This window comes from Asterias amurensis, chromosome 20, assembly GCF_032118995.1.
Source record: "Asterias amurensis chromosome 20, ASM3211899v1".
Lineage (NCBI taxonomy): Eukaryota > Metazoa > Echinodermata > Asteroidea > Forcipulatida > Asteriidae > Asterias > Asterias amurensis.
This window is the reverse complement of record NC_092667.1, coordinates 10,385,028-10,404,702: the sequence shown is the minus strand read 5'-3', so window position 1 is coordinate 10,404,702 and position 19,675 is coordinate 10,385,028. Positions and strand designations below refer to the sequence as shown.

General features: G+C 37.8%; 1 protein-coding gene across 1 annotated transcript; it reads left to right on the top strand.

Annotated features, from left to right (window-relative positions):
* Positions 1-1,844: 1,844 nt before the first annotated feature.
* On the top strand, positions 1,845-19,210 carry LOC139952393 (CUB and sushi domain-containing protein 3-like). The gene is made up of 14 exons (XM_071951508.1): positions 1,845-1,978; positions 3,153-3,299; positions 4,199-4,381; positions 5,106-5,453; positions 7,859-8,056; positions 9,608-9,628; positions 9,989-10,171; positions 10,507-10,695; positions 10,946-11,128; positions 12,461-12,577; positions 13,721-13,894; positions 14,295-14,483; positions 15,697-15,790; positions 16,271-19,210. The coding sequence occupies exons 1-14, from the start codon at positions 1,894-1,896 to the stop codon at positions 16,752-16,754; spliced, it is 2,595 nt and encodes an 864-aa protein (XP_071807609.1). The 5' UTR covers positions 1,845-1,893; the 3' UTR covers positions 16,755-19,210.
* Positions 19,211-19,675: the final 465 nt, after the last annotated feature.

The following is a 19,675-nucleotide window of genomic DNA, read 5'->3' as shown; positions in this document are numbered from 1 at the left end:
AGCACAGGTATTAACTGTAGCACCTTCCAATCGCAACTAGACATATTTTGTTATTATTTTTATTATTGGTTTATTAAAAAATCAAACTTTGCAGCCGAAAGGCTGAATTGTGTTTAAAGACACTGAACACTATTTGGTAATTGTCAAATACCAGTCTTCTCACTTGGTGTATCTCAACATATGCATAAAATAACAAACCTGTGAAAAATTGAGCTCAATCTGTCGTCTAAGTTGCGAGTTAACAATGAAAGAAAAACACCCCTGTCACACGAAGTTGGGTGCTTTCATATGCTTGATTTCGAGACCTCAAATTCTAAATCTGAGGTCTCGAAATCAATTTTGTGGAAAAATACTTTTTTCTCGAAAACTATATTACTTCTGAGGGAGCCGTTTTTCACAATGTTTGATTCTATCAACAGCTCCCCATTACTAATAATTATTTGAGTAATTATTTTAGTAATTACCAATAGTATCCACTGCCTTTAAGTTACAATATCAAAATACATTCAAACATCGAAAGAGTAAGAACCAGCAAATGAGCGATTACAAAATAGAAAATATATAAATCTATTTACTAGATTGCACAGTCCAAATTGTTGTTTAACTTCCTCTTTCTCTAAAACTATATATATATATTAGATTACACAAAAGAAATATTGTTTATTATAAACCGAACCAACAACCATTACGACTTAGTGCTTGTTAAGTAAACATTGCGATTTATGAAGCTCAAGGACTAAATCACAACAAGACAGCAGGGTAAGTAATAACTCAGTTTCATATAAGGCCAAGTAAAAAGAAGTACTAGTTGATCGTCCGGGTTTTTCAAAAAAGAGGAGGATGAAGGCCCTTTTTTTTCTTCTTTCTTTTTAAACTTCATTCATAGGTGGCCGCCAAGCATTTTAATTCAAACTGGACACAAATTCTTCAGTTTAATATCACCACCAACTAGTTCTAAAAAGATTAGTAAACTTAAAGGCAGTGGACACTATTGGTAATTACTCCTATTATTAGCATAAAACCTTTCTTGGTAACGAGTAATGGGGAGAGGTTGATAGTATAAAACATTTTGAGAAACGGCTCCCTCTGAAGTAGGATGTAGTTTTCGAGAAAGAAGTAATTTCCACGAATTTGATTTCGAGACCTCAGATTTAGAATTTGAGCTCTCGAAATCAAGCATCGAAAGCACAGAACTTTCGTGTGATAAGGGTGTTTTTTTCTTCTTTCATTATTATCTCGGAACATCGACGACCGATTGAGCTAAGTTTTTTACAGGTATGTTGTTTTATGCATGTTGAGATACGCCAACTGTGAAGGCTAGTTTTTGCCAATTACCAATGGTGTCCAGAGGAGAAATACATCGACAATTTGTCTTTGTTTTTGTTTTTTGAAATTGAAAAAAAAAAGGGAATCAAAAGGATGCGGCCTCAGAAAGGGATGAGGGAGGAGATAATCAACAAGTTTTTTTTATTTATTTGGCGTGATGGGTAAAGTATCGATGTTGCTCTCTCTTGAAACAATAGAGAGCTATCGGCTGGGCTGAACTGGTTGGATGTTTTCTCCCTATAACGATGATCGATTTTTCTAGACAATGAATGTGGGCTAAATCCCTTTTGTATTTCGGTCATCACCGTATCGTGAGAATTCGATTCTTTATAGATTGTTTAACATTCAGCGTTGGGGCAGTCTGGAATTTGGTTATACATGTTGTTCGTCTCTAGCTCGACAAATGGAACATTTCCAATGCATAGTCAACATTAATTGAGGGAAGAGTGTCTAGTTAGCGAGAATCACCGGAAATTTATCTCCAACGTCTGCGAGACTTTTATTCTATGATGGCGATGGTGTTTTAGCAGTCGTGATTTTTGTTTTGTCAAACAGCATTGTGCAACGATGGCGGATTTCGTCGGGTTGATTTGCACATTAACTGCGTATTTAACACTTTTTCTTCTGATGAGTGAAATTCCCAAGATACAAGGTAAGATGTGGTATATCGACGTTTCGTAATGCTGTCTTCATTAAAAATCTAACATCCAAGTTATACTGATTCTAGTGTTGGGCCATGTAACACTGTTGAAACGACCACGCGTAGGCCTATATCAATTTTTTGCACAGTCGGATGTATTGATCAATATAATTACTAATACGCTTATTTAGTGTTGCAAGAGATGCTTGTGTCAACATTTTGTTATTAGCATTATCACATAATAACTCATCTGTAAAATTTCTAAACAATTTACGATAGGATTAATAAAACATAATACAATATGAGAAACATTTAACATATTGAAAACACCTTGAAATTGGTATGTAATAAACAAGAAATGAAGAGAGGATTATGTATTGCTTTTTTCCTGGCTCACATGACAATGTTGAGACAAATTATTGAAATATTTATTTCGTTAAAACTCTGAGACTCAATCTGTGCAAAAAACTCATAAGATTGTGAATTGCGCTGTCATTGAGTCGAGTTTTCTTTGCAAGGGGCTAATAATGTTCATTAAGATTTGTAGGCAGAACTTCATAGATAGGTAAATATACTCAACACATTAATATCCATAATAACTTTCTGGATGTCTTTGATGAATTGATGAAACGATGCAAGCGTAAAATGATATCAACGGGTGTTGGAAGTCTTGCGCTGCCCGTTCAGGCGAGTGCCTTTCCATTGTTTCACTTTAAAAATGGCGGTGAATGAAGTCATGTGCAATCCATCTTATACATAATCAGTGGCTGAAAGTGGTGTTGTTGTTGTTGTTGTTGTTGTTGTTGTTGTTGTTGTTGTTGTTGTTTTTGTTTTTTTGGGGGGGGGCGGTCTGTTTATTGTGTTCTTTACTATATTTATCAATTTATTTATTTATTTATTTATTTATTTATTTATTTATTTATTTACCCTACTCATTATATATACATTTTTCGGGGGGGGGGGGTGGGGGGGGGGGCATTAGTACAGGCTATTATCAGTATTTACCAAATCGATGTACATGTAGATGCTTTACAACATACAAGGCTATTTAATGCCCCTAGTGAGTGTCAAAGCAGAAATCCTATATTATTATAATTAATAATAACATTTTCGAAAATGTCGCTCATAAGTGTGATTTCAGCCTGTACTTCAGTTTAGTTTCTTCTTTTCTTGATGACAATTTCAGCCCAAGACACCGAGGGTTCGATCAGACTTAGACAGGGCATCACTAGTGAAAGTGGGTACCTGGAGATATTTCACGATGGTACCTGGGGACGAGTGTGCGACACACAATGGGATCATATCGACGCACATGTTGTCTGCAAGCTGGAAGGCGAGTATTTTTTCTTTAAAAGGGGGTACCTTTTGTAATTACTAAAAAAGGGTAATGACCATGAAAACTTACTTGAAGAGCATTGGAGAGCAGTTGATATTATAAAACCTTGTTAGAAACGGCCTTCTTTGGAGTAATGTAGTAAGAGAGAGGTATTTTATTTTACAGTACTTACACGAACTTTGAATCGGAAAAGGAGTGTAAAGCATAAAGCCTTTCTTTGTCATCTAAAACCACAAAGTTCTATGCAAAATGTTGTTCTTGTTTCTTTCACTGTTTCCTTTAAACTTCGAATACCAATTGAGCTCAAATGTTCACAGGTTTGTAACTGTACACATATGTTGTTTGTTACTGTATATGCATATTTTGGGATACATCAAGTGGGGATACATGGGCTTTGACAATTATCAAAGGTCTCCCTATACAGTCACCTTTGAACCACGGAGGTAGAAATAAAAAAAAGATTATTAGAGCTGCAAATGCACAAGATGGCGTGGGTCCATCTTGTGGGTCCAGTGCACATTTTTAGGGTACCTTCCTTTTTACCTTATTGGACCAAACAAGCAAAATAGAGGCGGAACTGATTCTTTATATTATTGTTGGAACGTGAAATACGCATGGGCACCATCTTAGCAAGTGAATGTTTTGTTTCCCATTATGAATGGTAATTGTCTGCACTGATACATTGTTGTATCAATAGACTTACTTGCCGAAATGGCGTCCAGTGGGAATTCACTGTTCAGCCCGAGTTCCGCATCTAGGCATTTAAATGGTAGGCCTACAACTGCAAATGTTCAAACTAAACAAATGACCACATACGCTTTGCAGATACATGTACGCCTATTCCGCGTTTTCATTTGTCGTGAACTCCTAACCTTCTTTCTCTCTTTTGTCACCAGGTTACAATGGGGCGAAGTTTCCTCCTGATCCATTCATAGAGACGCCCAACACAGCACGGTCCATAGTCCTCGATAACGTTCAATGTAGCGGGAGGGAAACCACCTTTACTGCTTGCGAACACGGACCGTGGGGCAGCTTTGTAGACGGGTGTGAGACGGTTAAAGTCCAATGTTTGTCATATTGTAAGTTTCTTTTACCTTTTTCATCTAAACCATAGTTTCAATGTGCCACTTTTCTTGTCTCACTAGACAGTAATAAATGTATCTAATAACTTAAAACCCATAAGCCATTTTGAGGCAAAATGTCGGTCACTTCGTACCCAAGTCACTTCTTACCCAAGCCACTTCGTACCCAAGCCACTTCGTACCCAAGCCACTTCGTACCCAAGCCACTTCGTACCCAAGTCACTTCGTACCCAAGTCACTTCGTACCCAAGCCACTTCGTACCCAAGCCACTTCGTACCCAAGCCACTTCGTACCCCACTTCGTACCAAAGTCACTTCGTACCCAAGCCACTTCGTACCCAAGTCACTTCGTACCCAAGTCACTTCGTACCCAAGTCACTTCGTACTCAAGTCACTTCGTACCCAAGCCACTTCGTACCCCACTTCGTACCCAAGTCACTTCGTACCCAAGCCACTTCGTACCCAAGCCACTTCGTACCCAAGCCACTTTGTACCCAAGCCACTTCGTACCCAAGTCACTTCGTACCCAAGTCACGTCATACATGTCGGACAAGTTAAGAACGGAGGCCATGACTCCGGGCACAATGCTATAATAGGTTTCGGTACATCTGACCATAACTGGCACCCAAACCAAACAGCAGTGCAATGCCGCATATTGACCACCTTAAAAAAAAATTGCCTTTCAATGTCATGTTGTTGGCTTTCCTTGTTTACACCGCAGTACAACAACACATCGGATGCTTTGCAGATAATGTGGACCGCATCCTGCCGGGCTACTCCGCGAACTGCAACTCAGGACAGATCGACCCTCGGTGCGGCGGCTGCGACAACACCAACAACGCCTGTGACAGCATCCATATGACCGTAGAGGTATGCGTGGAGATCTGCTGCACAAATAACAATTTTGTGTTCGCCGGTCTGCAGGCGGGTGACGAGTGTTTCTGCGGTGATATTACAGCTAACTACGCCAGATATGGCAAGCTACCGGATGGGTATTGCAATACACAGTGCAAGGGGGACCCCCAACAGTCATGCGGTTCGGACTTCATCGTAGACCTTTACGACTGTAGTAAGTATTGGGAATTCTATCTCTCAAATCATTCTCTCAAATCAATCACATTATGTTTTTTAATTATGAGAAAATGCCTAAACATCTACGATGGGGAAGCTTGCGGACGAACACTTCAAGGTGACGGCTCCACTTAAAGTGTTAGTATAAAGAAATTTTTGACAATAGTTTTTTAGACTAGTCCTTATAATCAGACTAGAAAAACTTTTTTAGTTCGCACGTTCGTTTGCAATATCGCATTAAAAAAGGGTCATTATTGGGGATTTTGCAAAACTTGTTATCATTTGGCCGTTGAGGGCGTTTGATTGTTAGACAGTTCATGACGTCAGATTGGGGTTAAGGTTGTTATATTGCGCAATCATTGACTACAAAGCATGAGTGTGTGAGCATTTACCTTTGGTTTTTAGAACCGTTTGATTGTTTGTGTTTTATAATACAAAATGTGTAAAATTCATGTCAAAAGATGGTCGCGTTTTTTTTAATAATGCAAAAAAAAAAATCAAGAGCGATTAATACGCGGGAAGGATAATCCACAGTTTGAATTAATACACAATCTGAGAAACGTATACGACAGTGACGTTTCTCAGATTCAGAATTTAGGAGATAAAAGCTAATGCATTTTTTTCATAACCACAATACTTCGAAATGAAATGACTCCCGCTTGCTTTATACTGTCGAAAGCTGTTGTACTGCTAGCCAAAGTTTTATTGACATTAATTTTAGGGGCAAGTGAAATGCTTTCAAGTTAGAATCGGTCAAGAAGGAAAATAAAGTCAGTTCCACATCAAATTATTTTGTTTCTACACCCGTCACACACAATGCGCACAATCAATAACAAAAACATAAGCGGATTCGACCTTTTGTTTTACACTAAAAATGCATCGAACTGATTGCTTTTGTTAAAATGTTCATATTAAGTTAATTAAGTTTTTAACCAAGTTAATTAGTGATGAGGAACGGTCATCGGCAGGCTTAAAAAACAAAATGTATCTCTCGCACTTGGTTTTAATCCTTCAAATGCAGTTGCACACAATAATCATGGAATGCGTTATAAAAAGAGAACCGTAACTATGTCAATGTCAAGAGTTCAACACAAATCTGGCTACATACATACAAGGTTCAACGAATTCTTTGAAATGCAATTTGATAAGCCGAGGCCTGCTGCCTATGAACAGACAGAGACAAGACGAACAGAGGACAAAACAACAAGTAACAACGTTAAAGCTTCATAAATAACTAAAATGAGAAAATTATTATTACATGATGTTACCGCAAACCTTACAATATTGAAATTGAATGGAACTAATGTTTTAAAAAGGAACAAACGATCTACCGGCAAAATGAGCAACAATGTCATGGCCAAGCTACACTTCTATACGTCTGATGAAAATACGGTTTTATTTTATCATATTAATACTTTGCCATTACCCCACAACCAAAAAAAAATCAATCAATAATGCATTCTACATCACAATAGAGAGGGGAATTTCTTTTTTGTTTCGTTCTCAGTAATTATAAACATTATCCAAGGCCGAGGTCGGACAGACATCTGTCATCACACCAAATAAAACAAGAATAACAAAAACAAAACATATGGCGCATCAGACAGAAAATTGGGCCTAAATGCACCAAGTTAATTTAATTTGCATAAATTCTCCAACACAACGTGAACACAGAAGTACATGATGTTTTAATTATTTTGTCCGTGAACTTTTGTTGATTTTTTGTTGTTGGAGTATGGAGTTGTTGTGTGTTGTTTGTTTTATGAACGTCTACACATTCAATGACATTTTATTTGTTCATTTTTTTTTAATTTGCTCGTACGTCATACCGTCTGCGTACCTTGTTTTCTTTGTCTAATATCTTTTTTTTTAATATGAATTTTTTTGAGTGATTTCTCTGTTCAATTATGTTTTCAAGCTTTTCTAGTCAATGGCCAAATTTTCGCCGAAATAGATTTGTTTAACTGAACGAATTTTGACAGATGTTTAAAAATCACAGATTCGTCATTGCAATAGGAACAACATGCTTAAAATCTGGCCTACAATAATAATCAAATGTGAAAAAGAAAAAAAATCTAAAATAAATAAATTTAATATAAGTAAAAATTTCCAACATTAGCAACAATAAACACATACAAATGTACTACAAATACAATGAGAGGTCAGTCCCTCTAACTTGTATTGAGTCGGGAGTAAATTTAAAGACAGTGGACATTGTCAAAGACCAGTCTTCTCACTTGCTGTATCTCAACATCTGCATAAACTTTCAGCTCAATCGGTCATCGAAGTTGCGAGATAATAATGAAAAATGTGAAATGGGTTTATTAGTGTGAGTGCGAGTCGGTACGGGGTAGGCCTACTTCAACTCCACTTTCGATCAAATTGAAATGATTGTTTTCACAGGTTCAGGATGCGGTATACCTGAGGGCCTTATCAGTAGGACAAACCTCATCACCATTCCACCAGTACAGCATGCCACCTTGTACAAGACGGGCGAGGAGCTTCGTTTCTCCTGTAATGATGGCTTTCAACTCTTTGGGACCGATAAGGTCTCCTGCCAACCGGCAGGACATTGGAGCGCCATCGTACCTGAGTGTATCGGTGAGTTGCCATTCTTGTCAATCAATCAATCAATCAATCATTCAATCAATCAATCAGTCAATCAATCAATCAATCAATTCAAGACCACCGATAATGCCATTGAATGGACTCTGTAGATATGTTTCTATTCCTTGTATGCCATGCCATGCTAATGTATTTGCTTAAGTGTTAATTTGGGTGTTATTTCAATCCCAGCTACTGATCTTTTTTGTTACAGTTACTTATTGTCTATATAAAGTAACTTTTGGTTTCTATGTTTTTGTCATTCTGTTTATTTTGTATATGAATAAAGTGTTTGCTTTGAAAAAAGTATATATATACATGTACAGCGCCAAAATCAACCAAAGTTGTTCAAATTTGTTCAAATGCGCTTGTCAATAGACCTTGATCACGGGGCAGCCATCTTTAATTTCTCCATATTGATATCAATGCTACCAAACCGAGGCTGGAAGAACAACTCAGTCTGGTTCCTAGTTGCAAGATGACTATTAGTATTCAGTACTGTTATTTAATACGAGGAACATGATCAAAGGAGGCAGCTCAATAAAGGATCATAGACTAAAATTGTCTTTGTAGTGAACGTCCTTTTCAGAGGTTGAAGTATCGAGTTGGAACTCCTGCAGCTATATAGACGATGTGATCGCTGACGTCCCACGAAAACCATAACATGATTCGCGCGCATACCGCCGGGCAAAACCTTTGTGTTTTGGCAGCCAGCTAGGAAGTGTACGCAATCTTACTCTGACTGCGCAACTCAGTGCCCGGCGAAACACGTATAGAGTGTTTTGTCCAGAGAGGGCGGTTTGAGTGTAAACATAGGTCACATCGTCTATTGAAACGAGACCATAGGAGACTCACCGGCATTTTGTGTAAAGAGGAATTGCCCTCTTGTTCTATTAGTATTGAGCAAAACCCTGAACATCTCCTGGCAAGACAAGGTGCGAAATGAAGAGGTGTGCAGGAGAGCGTCAGCTGGTGGTAACCCACCAGAGTTGATCACTTCACGCATCCACAAGATCCGACTTTCCTGGTTCGGCCACATAGCGAGAATGAAAAACAGCAGACTTCCAAAATGCATCCTTCTTGAAACAGTAACTGGAAAAAATAGACGGGGTAGGCTTCGGAAGAGGTGGGAAAACGACATCATCATAAACAGCATCTTCTACCTGGAACATCGAAGAGCGCAAGATAGGCAAGAGTGGAAAAAGAAAACTCGTGGAGCCAAAGTCCTGCGGGATACGGTGCAAGATTGATTGATTGATGTACATCCTCTTCCTTGCACTGTTTTTTTTTTACGTACGATCTCTAATCACAGAGCAGGATTGATTTTGAGAAGCTACAGTCTCTTACCACAAAGTTGGGGCCGGTTTTTAAAAAGCAGCGGCTGCTTACCCAAAAGCTGGTCTTGTTTTGAAAATCAGGGTTTAGTATCAAATTGAATGACCTGTTTTGAGAAGACACGGTCAGCTTCACCTTGGAGCTGTCCTGTTTAGAGAAGATTCGGTCTCCTGTAAGTTAATAATCTCGTGTTTATTTGTTTTTATTTGCCAGATGAAAGTGAAATTCTACCGGGTAAGTTGATTGCTGATAGAATATTTTAGACAATTCATGAAATTAGCACTAAAGTTCATGGGTGAAATCATGTATTCTTTAGAGTCTGAATCTACAGGTATGTTTACGATTGTTAAAATGTACGTAGCCGCAACAGCTTGCATTCATTGATTTTGAAACAGAAATATTTGTTACTGGCCCCTTGCACCAATGTAACAGGCTGATATTATGCTCACCATTTTGGGGGTCAAATTGCACGTACAGATTGCCTTAGATTGGACGATAAAACGCGTAACTTCGAAAGCGTTCGTTCGAAATGAGTATGGTATCACCCTTGCCAACGCTCAGAGATTGACAATATTTGCATACATTATATTTCAGTCATGAACAACTGCTCCGTTCCTGTTGTTCCGCAAAACGGTCTGTACATTCCGGTCTTACCCACCTACCGATCCGGATCCAATATTCAGCTGTTCTGTAATTCCGGCTTTGAACTGGAAGGTATTGCAGCCCAGACCTGCAAGCAGGACGGAACATGGACGTCGGCAGTTCACTCATGCAAAGGTAATGGTTGAGTACATAATGTAATTTTTATTTTTTATTTTTTATTTTTTTTTTCCAAGTTGCCATACACACAAGGCCTGAAGGGCACCTTATGGTGTGGGCTACAGTTCTTTTTGTCCAGGGGTTGTTGCCACTTACACTCCCGGTGGGGCTGAAAGAGGGTTACCCCCTTTAAAGTCCATTCGGATGTAGGCATGGTTATAATCCATCAGAGGCCTGGCTGGAAGAGCAGAAAGCACTATAAAATGGCCTTTCCCTCTCGAAAAGTAAAATTCCAGTAATACCAATCGGGCTCATGTAAATTACCGCTTGATTTAATAATTGATTGCTTTCAGTTTTACCGAAATGTCCCTCCCCTCCCACGCCGTCAAATGGTGAATTTTCCCCGGTCAAGTTGAACTATGATCCTGGTGAATCCATCGTACTGACGTGCTCCGATGGGTACATAGTTCGTGAAGATGTTAGCAACACCGTTGTCTGCAAAGATGACAGTACATGGAGTGACGTTATACCTACGTGCCAAAGTAAGTGCTCATTCCGTTCTTGTGAAAAATAATTTTAAAGGAAGGTAGAGGTTTTATAATCACTCTTAAAATTTACGCCATTAAAAACGTTTACCTTTTGTAAAAATTTGTGATAATCCCAGTCAAAATCTTTGTAGCTATCATTTGACCGTTTTGTTTTTATTTTGCTTTTAAAAACACGCATGGATTTGTGTGAATGAACTAATTTAAAATTGACAGGTTCCACAAACATTTTTCCTTCTAATTTCAGTGCCGGAGTGTCGACAATTACCCGAATACGTGAATGCTGTAAGGTCAACAGAGGAAACAGCCGTCGGCACATTAGTGATGTACAGTTGTAAGCCCGGGTACCAGCTAACAGTCACCAAACACACTCCATCTAAACGGTGTACCCCAGAAGGTGTATGGACTGGTGAGAATCCAGTGTGTGAACGTAAGTAACAAAGATAGATAAAGCTCGGCCAATTAGAGACTCTGGACACTATTGGTAATATTGGCAAAGACTAGTCTTCACAGTTGGTGTATCTCAACAAATGCATAAAATAACAAACCTGTGAAAAATTTGAACTCAATTGGTATTCGAAGATGCGAAAGAAGAAAAAACACTCTCGTTGCACACTGGCTTTAAGATGCTTGATTTCTATCTCACCGACCTAGTGTCCATCAAAGAACCTGTCAGAAAGCTGCTTTCCTTTTCCCAAATTTTCCACAATCAAAGAACTAAACACAATTGGGGGGGGGGGGGGTCGTGTGTTTTCTACCGCAACACCAAGGAAGTGGAATCATCTTCCTCAGAACATCAGGCAATCTGCTTAATTAACGATTTTAAAACTTTGCTTAAGCAACGACTGTAGGATTAGCGCCTTATACATTTAACGAATGATTGATTGATTGGTTGATTGATTGATTGAATTCAAGACCTCAGATGAGATCTCGAATTCAATTCAAATGTTTCAGTGAGAAACTATTTCTTCTCAAAAACAACGTTACTTCAGAGGGAGCCGTTTCACACAAAGTTTTATACTCTCTGTAGTGTCCAATAATATTTTGGCACACCATTGAACGCAAGTGCATGATGGGTAGTAAGCACATGTAAAGTTATTACATGGAAAAACTTTATCAACGGCTCTCCATTGCTCGTCAACGAGTAAGGTTTTATGCTAACAATTGTTTTGAGTAGTTACAAAAAGTGTCCAGTGCCTTCAACAAAATCTTATTGTTAGGGGCCAACAAACCGAAATACATAAACTTTGTCACTTCCATTTACATACACGCATTCAATTCACGCATTTACACACATGCTGACGTTTGAAAGCTTATTCAACGAGTCATACTGAATTAGCCAGGGTGTTAAAATTAATGAATTTATTACAAATTTGCCGGGGAAAACTAGAATTTTATTGTTATTATTTTTATTTTTGTTCATTTTTCTTCTTTTTCAAATCTAAGATGTAAACGCAAGTGTAATTCCGTGTCTGAATGATACACTAATGAAATGGAATTGCTCCTTTTGACCGTTGAATGCTGATTCAACAATGCATTCAAATTCAAATTGAATGAGCCCGGTATTAAAATGAATGGAATTTCATTTGACATTCCTGTCGCAGAAACCCTTACTAAGTTAACATAGGAACTAATTAAAGAAAATAATCATACGGAGAAGCAGCTGATGAGAAGATATGGCTTTTGAAACTTTTGTTGAAACTATACCCGGGAAAAACGCTATATTTTTCAGTTACTGTTTTTTTCCCTTTTTTCTTCTCAGAAATCAATGATTGCGAGAGTGATCCGTGTCTGAACGGTGGACAGTGTATTGACGGCACCAACTCCTACGCATGTAACTGTTTCGACACGGATTATAGAGGAGCACATTGCGAGACTTGTAAGTACACATACCTTTGAATCTACTCAAATGTAGACTTGTGAACGAGTCGTTAATGAGGTAGTCGAATGACAGTGGAGTCGTCGTGGCGGCGTAATGATTCAGGCTCGCGATATCGAATACTTCTCTTGCGAGGTCACTGCTCTCGCATTAAAGGCACTGTACACGTTTGGTAATTGTCAAAGACCAGTCTTCTCACTTGGTGTATCCCATCATAAGCATTAAATAACAAACCTGTGAAAATTTGGGCTCAATCGGTCATCGAATTTGCGAGAAAATGATGAAAGAAAAAACACCCTTGTTGGACGGATTTGTGTGCTTTCAGATAGGAATTAAAGTCTTCTAGCTAGAAGTCTTTCACTATTTTAGTGAGAAATAACCTCTTTCTCAAAAACTACAATACTTCAGAGGGAGTCGTTTCCCACAATGTTTTATACTATCAACAGCTCTCCAATGCTCGTTACCAAGTCGATTTTTAAGTTAATATTTGTTTTGAGTAATTACCAAGCGTGCACCTTCCCTTTAAGTGTCTGGCTGCCGACGACAACTGCACAGTGCGAAATCAGTACACTAGTGGGGGGGGGGGGGAGGGGCAGAAAACTCGCGAGGAGAGCGCCACTGAGCGGGAATTGCAAAGAGATCGAAAGTCGGAGAGCTAATCACCGCGACATGCTTTCAACGACTTGTTCACAAGTCTAACTTATGGTCAATTGTTTTTTTGAAGCCTTTTGAGTTTATTATTATTTATTAGATTTGTTTTATGAAATAATTCTTTTTAAATGAAAGGAACACAAATTTCGGTAAGACTTCAAATCGAATTAGTTTTTATCAACTTGTGTTATTTAACTAGTGCTATGAGGCTCTTCTTTTTGGTATTACAGCAAATAATTGGAGTGCTCTTATTCTGATCCTTCTTTTGTGTCGTTTCCATGTAAAATGAAAATGAGTGAGAATAGGCCTTCCCTTGCATTAGTAAAACTGGATTTAAAGCTTTATTGTACTTTGGATAAATACATCTCCATCACCATATTTCTTTCTCCTATCTGTCCAACTATACGATTTTTGCATTGCTAAACTTGCTGATATTAACCATTATTATTATTTGCAATAATATTATTTCTGGTATTTACCTTAAAAACCCAGATCTTGCCTGCAAACGGGTGCCATCCTACCCTAACGCAATACCCCATTTTGAAGATGGTTTACACACACTTGGTTATAACTGTTCTGAGTTCTTTGAGCATCATGGCGACATACAGCCGTATAAGAATTGCAATATAAGCCTAATGTGGGACGGAGTGGACCCCAATTGTACAGGTGAGTCATGCATACATTAAACAGTTTTAAAGGTACGTTACACAATAAGCATTACTCAAAATAATTGTCAGCATAAAAACTTACTTGGTAACGAGCAATGGAGAGCTGTTGATAGCATATAAAACATTGTGAGAAACGGCTCCCTCTGAAGTAACGTAGTTTTTGAGAAAGAAGTAGTTTCTCACTAAAATATTTAGATTGAATTCGAGACCTCAGCTGAGATCTCGAGTTCAAGCATCTGAAAGCACACAAGTTGTGCGACAAGGGTGTGTGTTTTTCTTCAATTATTCTCTCGCAACTTCGCCGACCAATTAATTTCAAATTATCATAGCTTTGTTATTGTGTAATACAATCGAAATGTCATGATTATAACATTTGTTCCTCTCAAATCCCTACTAAGCCGTCTGGTGCGACCCTTCAAAGGTGCCAACAGGCTGGACATCCAAAGAGACGGCTTTTCCCGTGAATACAGTTTACACTTTTAGTTGTACGAAAAACCAGACGACTGGGAAAGGACACATGCTTTGCCAAACAAACGGAAATTGGAGCACCGACACGCCAAGCTGCGATGTAACTGCCCAGACTTCAGGTAAACATAAACTTTGCGTAGATGTTTAATTTACATCGCGGATAAAGACTATTGAACTAATTATGTGACGTCACTCTACTGTTGAAAGTGAAGATTATTTTGACGAATCTTCAATTAACTGTAGATTTACTTAAACACTTAAAAACTTAAGTAAACAGTTGAACTTGAAAGATAGCATGAGGTGCAACAAAACATAGCTGGAAATATGCAATCTTTCAATTTACAAAAAACATTTTCCAGTTTAGAAAATTATTGTTATAATAATAATAATAATAATAAGACTTGTAATGCGCACATATCCACCCTGCTGGGTGTTCAAGGCGCAGAAGCTGAGCAAGCTGACGTTGTACTCGATAATGTTGCAGGCACTAACATTTTTCCAGGTTATAAACATATGCCTAGGCCCCTATATATATTTTGTAAAATAATTATAAATGTGACCATCCGTTGATCGTTGACTAACGTATACGAAATGGAAACTGCTACTCAATCAAAGGGGAAAATAGTTGAAGTCAGAGATAGACTCGAATCTGCCTGCACTTTCTCGTCCATTCTCCTAAACTTTATTTTGGTTTTAACCCTTACAATGGGATTCGAACTGCCTCTAGCTACCGGCAATCTTGGTGGTCTAGTTGGTAAGGCACTGCGTTCGAATCACACCTGAGTATAAAATGCGTGTGATTTTGTTTTCACGGGACTCAGGAAAGTACTGAGTATACAGTGCTGACACACATCGGTATATAGGTAAAACCAAAATGAGTAATAAACCATGTGGTTACGGAGCTCCAAAAGTGCCATTTAACTTATTGATATCCTGAGATAATCGACTGCATGGTGATGACATCATAAGCGTGATAACGACATCTCGATTATCCAAAGTCTCCCATCACAAACTTTTTTTCACTGATATAAAGCCCGAGAACATTATACTTAATGTCTATTCGTGGAAAATGCTTCAATTTAACACAATGATATGCGATTAAGCTGTCGCCATTATCTAAAAAAAAAAATTTAAAAAACGAACTTATATGGGTCACAATGCTGTTACTAGGTATCAAATATTGATAACAAAGTGTGGGAAACTAATTTGTCATACACTTTAACCCTTTTTATCTATTTATTAATTGTCAGTTTTTAAAGAAAGTTTACCTTTACGGATTTATGGTAGTTGTCATGTTCCAAAAACATCTCTCTCTCTATATTTTTTTTGCAGATCCTGCGGGAATTCCAGTGGCTGTATTGGTTGTGCTAATCATACTCTTTGTCTTACTCATTTTGCTTTGCGTATCATGCGTCGTGTATAAAGTGTAAGTTTGAAAACAACTACAAATTAACTTACCTATTGTATCTGTGTTATTATTATAACTTCTTCATTTTTGTCTTCCTTTTTTAAATACTACCTTTTTTTATATTTACCTTCGGCTTAAATTGTATGAGTGTAGCAAGGAGAAGTACCTTGGGAAAATGCCAATTTGTTTTATACCGTAGAAAGGATTTACCAAAGTAACTGTAAACTATTTCGATCTGATAAAAAATCACTGATTATGAAGTTTATACCAGAGTACCGATCCATCAGAGATTTGTATCTGAAGAAGACAGAGTATACTGTTCGAAACGTCGATACCACACCGGCTCTTCTCAGAGCCAACACTCGCACAAAAGATATTTACACATGGTTGTAACCGCAAGTTTACTATTTATTTGTAGTTTCGTCCTACTTTTTGATTAGATACGGTTATAACGGGGAATTTTCGTTTTGTTTCGTACGCATGATTTGCTTATAACAGACATACACGAGACTACGAAGAGTACAAGAAGAACGAGGCTAATAATCAGCAGACGAATGTACCGATGCAAGGCGTGATGATCAGCAACCCCAAACCCATCGGCGATATGAACTACGGAATGACCAATGACGAAGGCGACACCGGTGTGGCTTCCAACGGTTCCGATAACCAAGATTTCTCGATGGGTTCCGAAGTGAACTATCCGTATCACGGTCAACCGTACGCAGACTCGGAGTATCAGGGCGGAACCAACGACTCCGGGATGTTCCCCTCAGATGTAGACAGTGAAGGGGCCAATGGATCCGGAAGTCCGGAGGAAGAGGAGGAGGAGGAGGAAGAGGAGGAGGAGGAGGCTGGGCCATCCGGGGAGCAAACAGAAGCTAACGATGGAGAAAACAAAAAAGGGGACAAGAAAGACAAAGATTTTGTAGATGATATGCTGGATTCAGCAAGGGAAAAATTAGACAATTGCGTCATCCAGTAAAGGGATTCTACTCATTTGTAACAAATTTTAACACTCCCTTTTGTGTTAATGTTGCATAATAGTATAACTTATTGCTTAAACGGTCGCCTTGCTAGATAACTTGAAACAAAACAAATTCAAGGTTTTTGGTATTGTAATATTTTAGAAAATTCAACATTTAAGCCTGTATTTACATGCAATGCGTTCTTAAAACAAATTTCTAAGGCTTACTGTGCAACTAAGTGGCGAATCACCGGGGGAGGCAATTTTGTTGTTCCCTCTCCCGGACAAAATAAGTAACATTTTAACCGTATAAAACAAGTGTACGGGGTCAGAGAGTGCCTCCTCATGCTGATCACTGCCCTCTAGACTGGTCTCCTGTCTTTACTTGAGCTTCCCATTAGACGAAATGTTAAAATTCTACACACCGGTTTCACTGTGACTCTTACCAGCTGTTTTCAGTTGCTTTTGTGATAATATTCAAAAATATTCGTGAAAACTGCACATTTTATTTGAAAATATAGAACTTAAAGGGGGAAAAAATCGAAAAACAATTTGTATATAATAATATAAAGCCTCCTGTATATAAAATATATTATATTGCTGCACATTATGCATAAATAAAGCCTATATTATTAAGCAAAATATATATACATATTTATTTATTATGAAACTATTTGATTACTTTGTACAACCGAAAAAGAGGGAATTGTCAGTGACTTTTCAATTCAATAATGGTTTGTCAAAACATGGCTGGCTGTTAATTTCATGTTATGCATAAACTTGGTATCCAATTATACTATTCCGCAATTGATCGATTTGAAGTTATTAGAAACACATAATTAATTTGTAAATACTTGTCTATCTGTGCAAACAAATATTGTTACTTAGTTGCTCAAATGTCACCGTATAGTCTATTATTCATTTCCTTGAGTGGGCCAAGGCGATAATTTGTGCAACATCTATGGAACGGTGTTAAAATTACCAGCTTGAACGAAAACTGCAACACTAGTGTTTTTTGCAGATTTTTTTTTTAAGTTTTCAATCGACAGGGAAGTTGAATTCACGTGATATTTAACTTATCTTATATTATCATTTGGATTACCCTTCTGTGGTGTTTTTGACTCAAGTTAAGTGATTTTTTAGGCTATTTGTGGGAGCTTCGTTTTGTATAGCCGCTTTGTTGCAACATGGAGGTTTAACAAAACAACATCCCAAAAATGACGTCAAAGTATTATCATTTTGACGCACGCCAACAACGGCAGAAACCTAGCTTTTTTTGTTCTTTCAAAAATTTTGGGGTTGTTAGTTTTGTTTTGCATCGGTATAAATTACTAAAAATTCACAAGAGTAACATCAAACCTACAGTTCGATCATAAACACACACATTGTATTAAAAGTTATAGCAGTTCCGTTCACTAGTTGCTACTCAAGCATAGCATAGCGAAGAAGCTAGGAAACATTAAACATATATAGGGATGCAAACATGAACAACATGATAGCTAAAATAAGTGGTAAAAAATTACAAGATTGATGTAAAAATTTACAATGTCAAGTACGCAACCGTATGGAAAAGTTGCGTAGTATTGTACTCTTACACAACTTATGTTTTACACTGGTCATGCACGTTTTACAGAATTATCGGGTAAACACATTTGTTTCGCACAACAATTGGTACGAAATAACAAAAAAAAAAGAGGTAAAAGCTCCACGTGAAAACATTTTTGCCCAAATACTAATGTACCATATACATGTGTCCGGACGGGCGAACGTTTGTTAATGTGGTAGCGTAACACCAGGGACGGATCACAAGGAAGTTTTACTAGAAAGGATCACAATAAACAAGTTATCCTAACGCTTTGTACCGCCCGCACCTCCCCCACCCCCGCCCTTGCCCCCGCTTCCTTCCCAGAAGGTGCCTTTATAATGTCGTGTGTAACTCTCGTTTAAAAAAAAAAAAACACAAAACAATGTGATATTTTTAACAAAAGAGGCAAAATCGTCAATTGAAAAAAAGGGTAATGGTTTAGCGATAGCTGGCAGCATTAGCGGCAAACTGATATTCATAGGAGACATTGTATTTTTAGTGTTTAAATGTTGCTCCGGACAATTGGTAATGTCATCAGGCTTATGATTAAAGGGACGTTACAGAATTGGTAAGAAACAAATATCGTGAAGATCACAGATTTACATAAAACTTACACGGTCTAATAATGATGATAGTTGAGAACATCCCCTGAAATATTTCTGTCTGAAATGTCATATTTGATGAGAAATAAATAATCTAATTTTGCGTTAGGAATTTATCGCTCAGTGAGCGTTTAATTCATTTTTGTTTTTGGCATCGATCAGTGCAAAATTTGTAACCGGTGTTTCTCTCGTGACCCAGATGGCCGATCGATCTCAAACTTCTACAGGTTAGTCAGTTTATGTATATGGTGGATTACATAAAGTGCTTACACTGCCCAAAAACTGTTTTTTTTTTTTTTTTTTTGGGGGGGGGGGCAAAAAACAATTATATAATGTTGCTTTCAAAGGAAAAAACTCATCTACCATTAACAATCAGTCATCTACCTTTAACAATTAACATTATACCTTCCTTAGAATGTGTAGACTCTATTTTTTGTTTTAAAAAAATGTATTCGGTTACAAAAAAAAAACCCGGTGTATTGAGCTCCCCCACATTGCCCTTGAACTTGATTATCATATGTTTGTGGGGTTTTTTAAGAGGTAGTTTTGAAGGTATTCAAAATTGAATAAATCGATCGATTGACAAAAAAGCTGTTGTTGTTATTGTTGTTTTGCTGCTGATTTTCTTACTTTCTAATTGTTGTTGGCTTCTTATGGCCATTGGACACTTTCGGTAAATAGTATTGTCCAAGGCCAAAACCTCGTGTATTGCAACTTATAAAATAACACATCTGTGAAAATTTAGGCTTACT

Coding starts and splice junctions, on each gene's coding strand:
- LOC139952393 (XM_071951508.1), top strand. CDS start 1,894: ATGGCGGATTTCGTCGGGTTGATTTGCACATTAACTGCGTATTTAACA. Junction 5,454..7,858: donor CGTAGACCTTTACGACTGTA/GTAAGTATTGGG, acceptor TTGTTTTCACAG/GTTCAGGATGCGGTATACCT. Junction 9,629..9,988: donor TGAAAGTGAAATTCTACCGG/GTAAGTTGATTG, acceptor ATTATATTTCAG/TCATGAACAACTGCTCCGTT.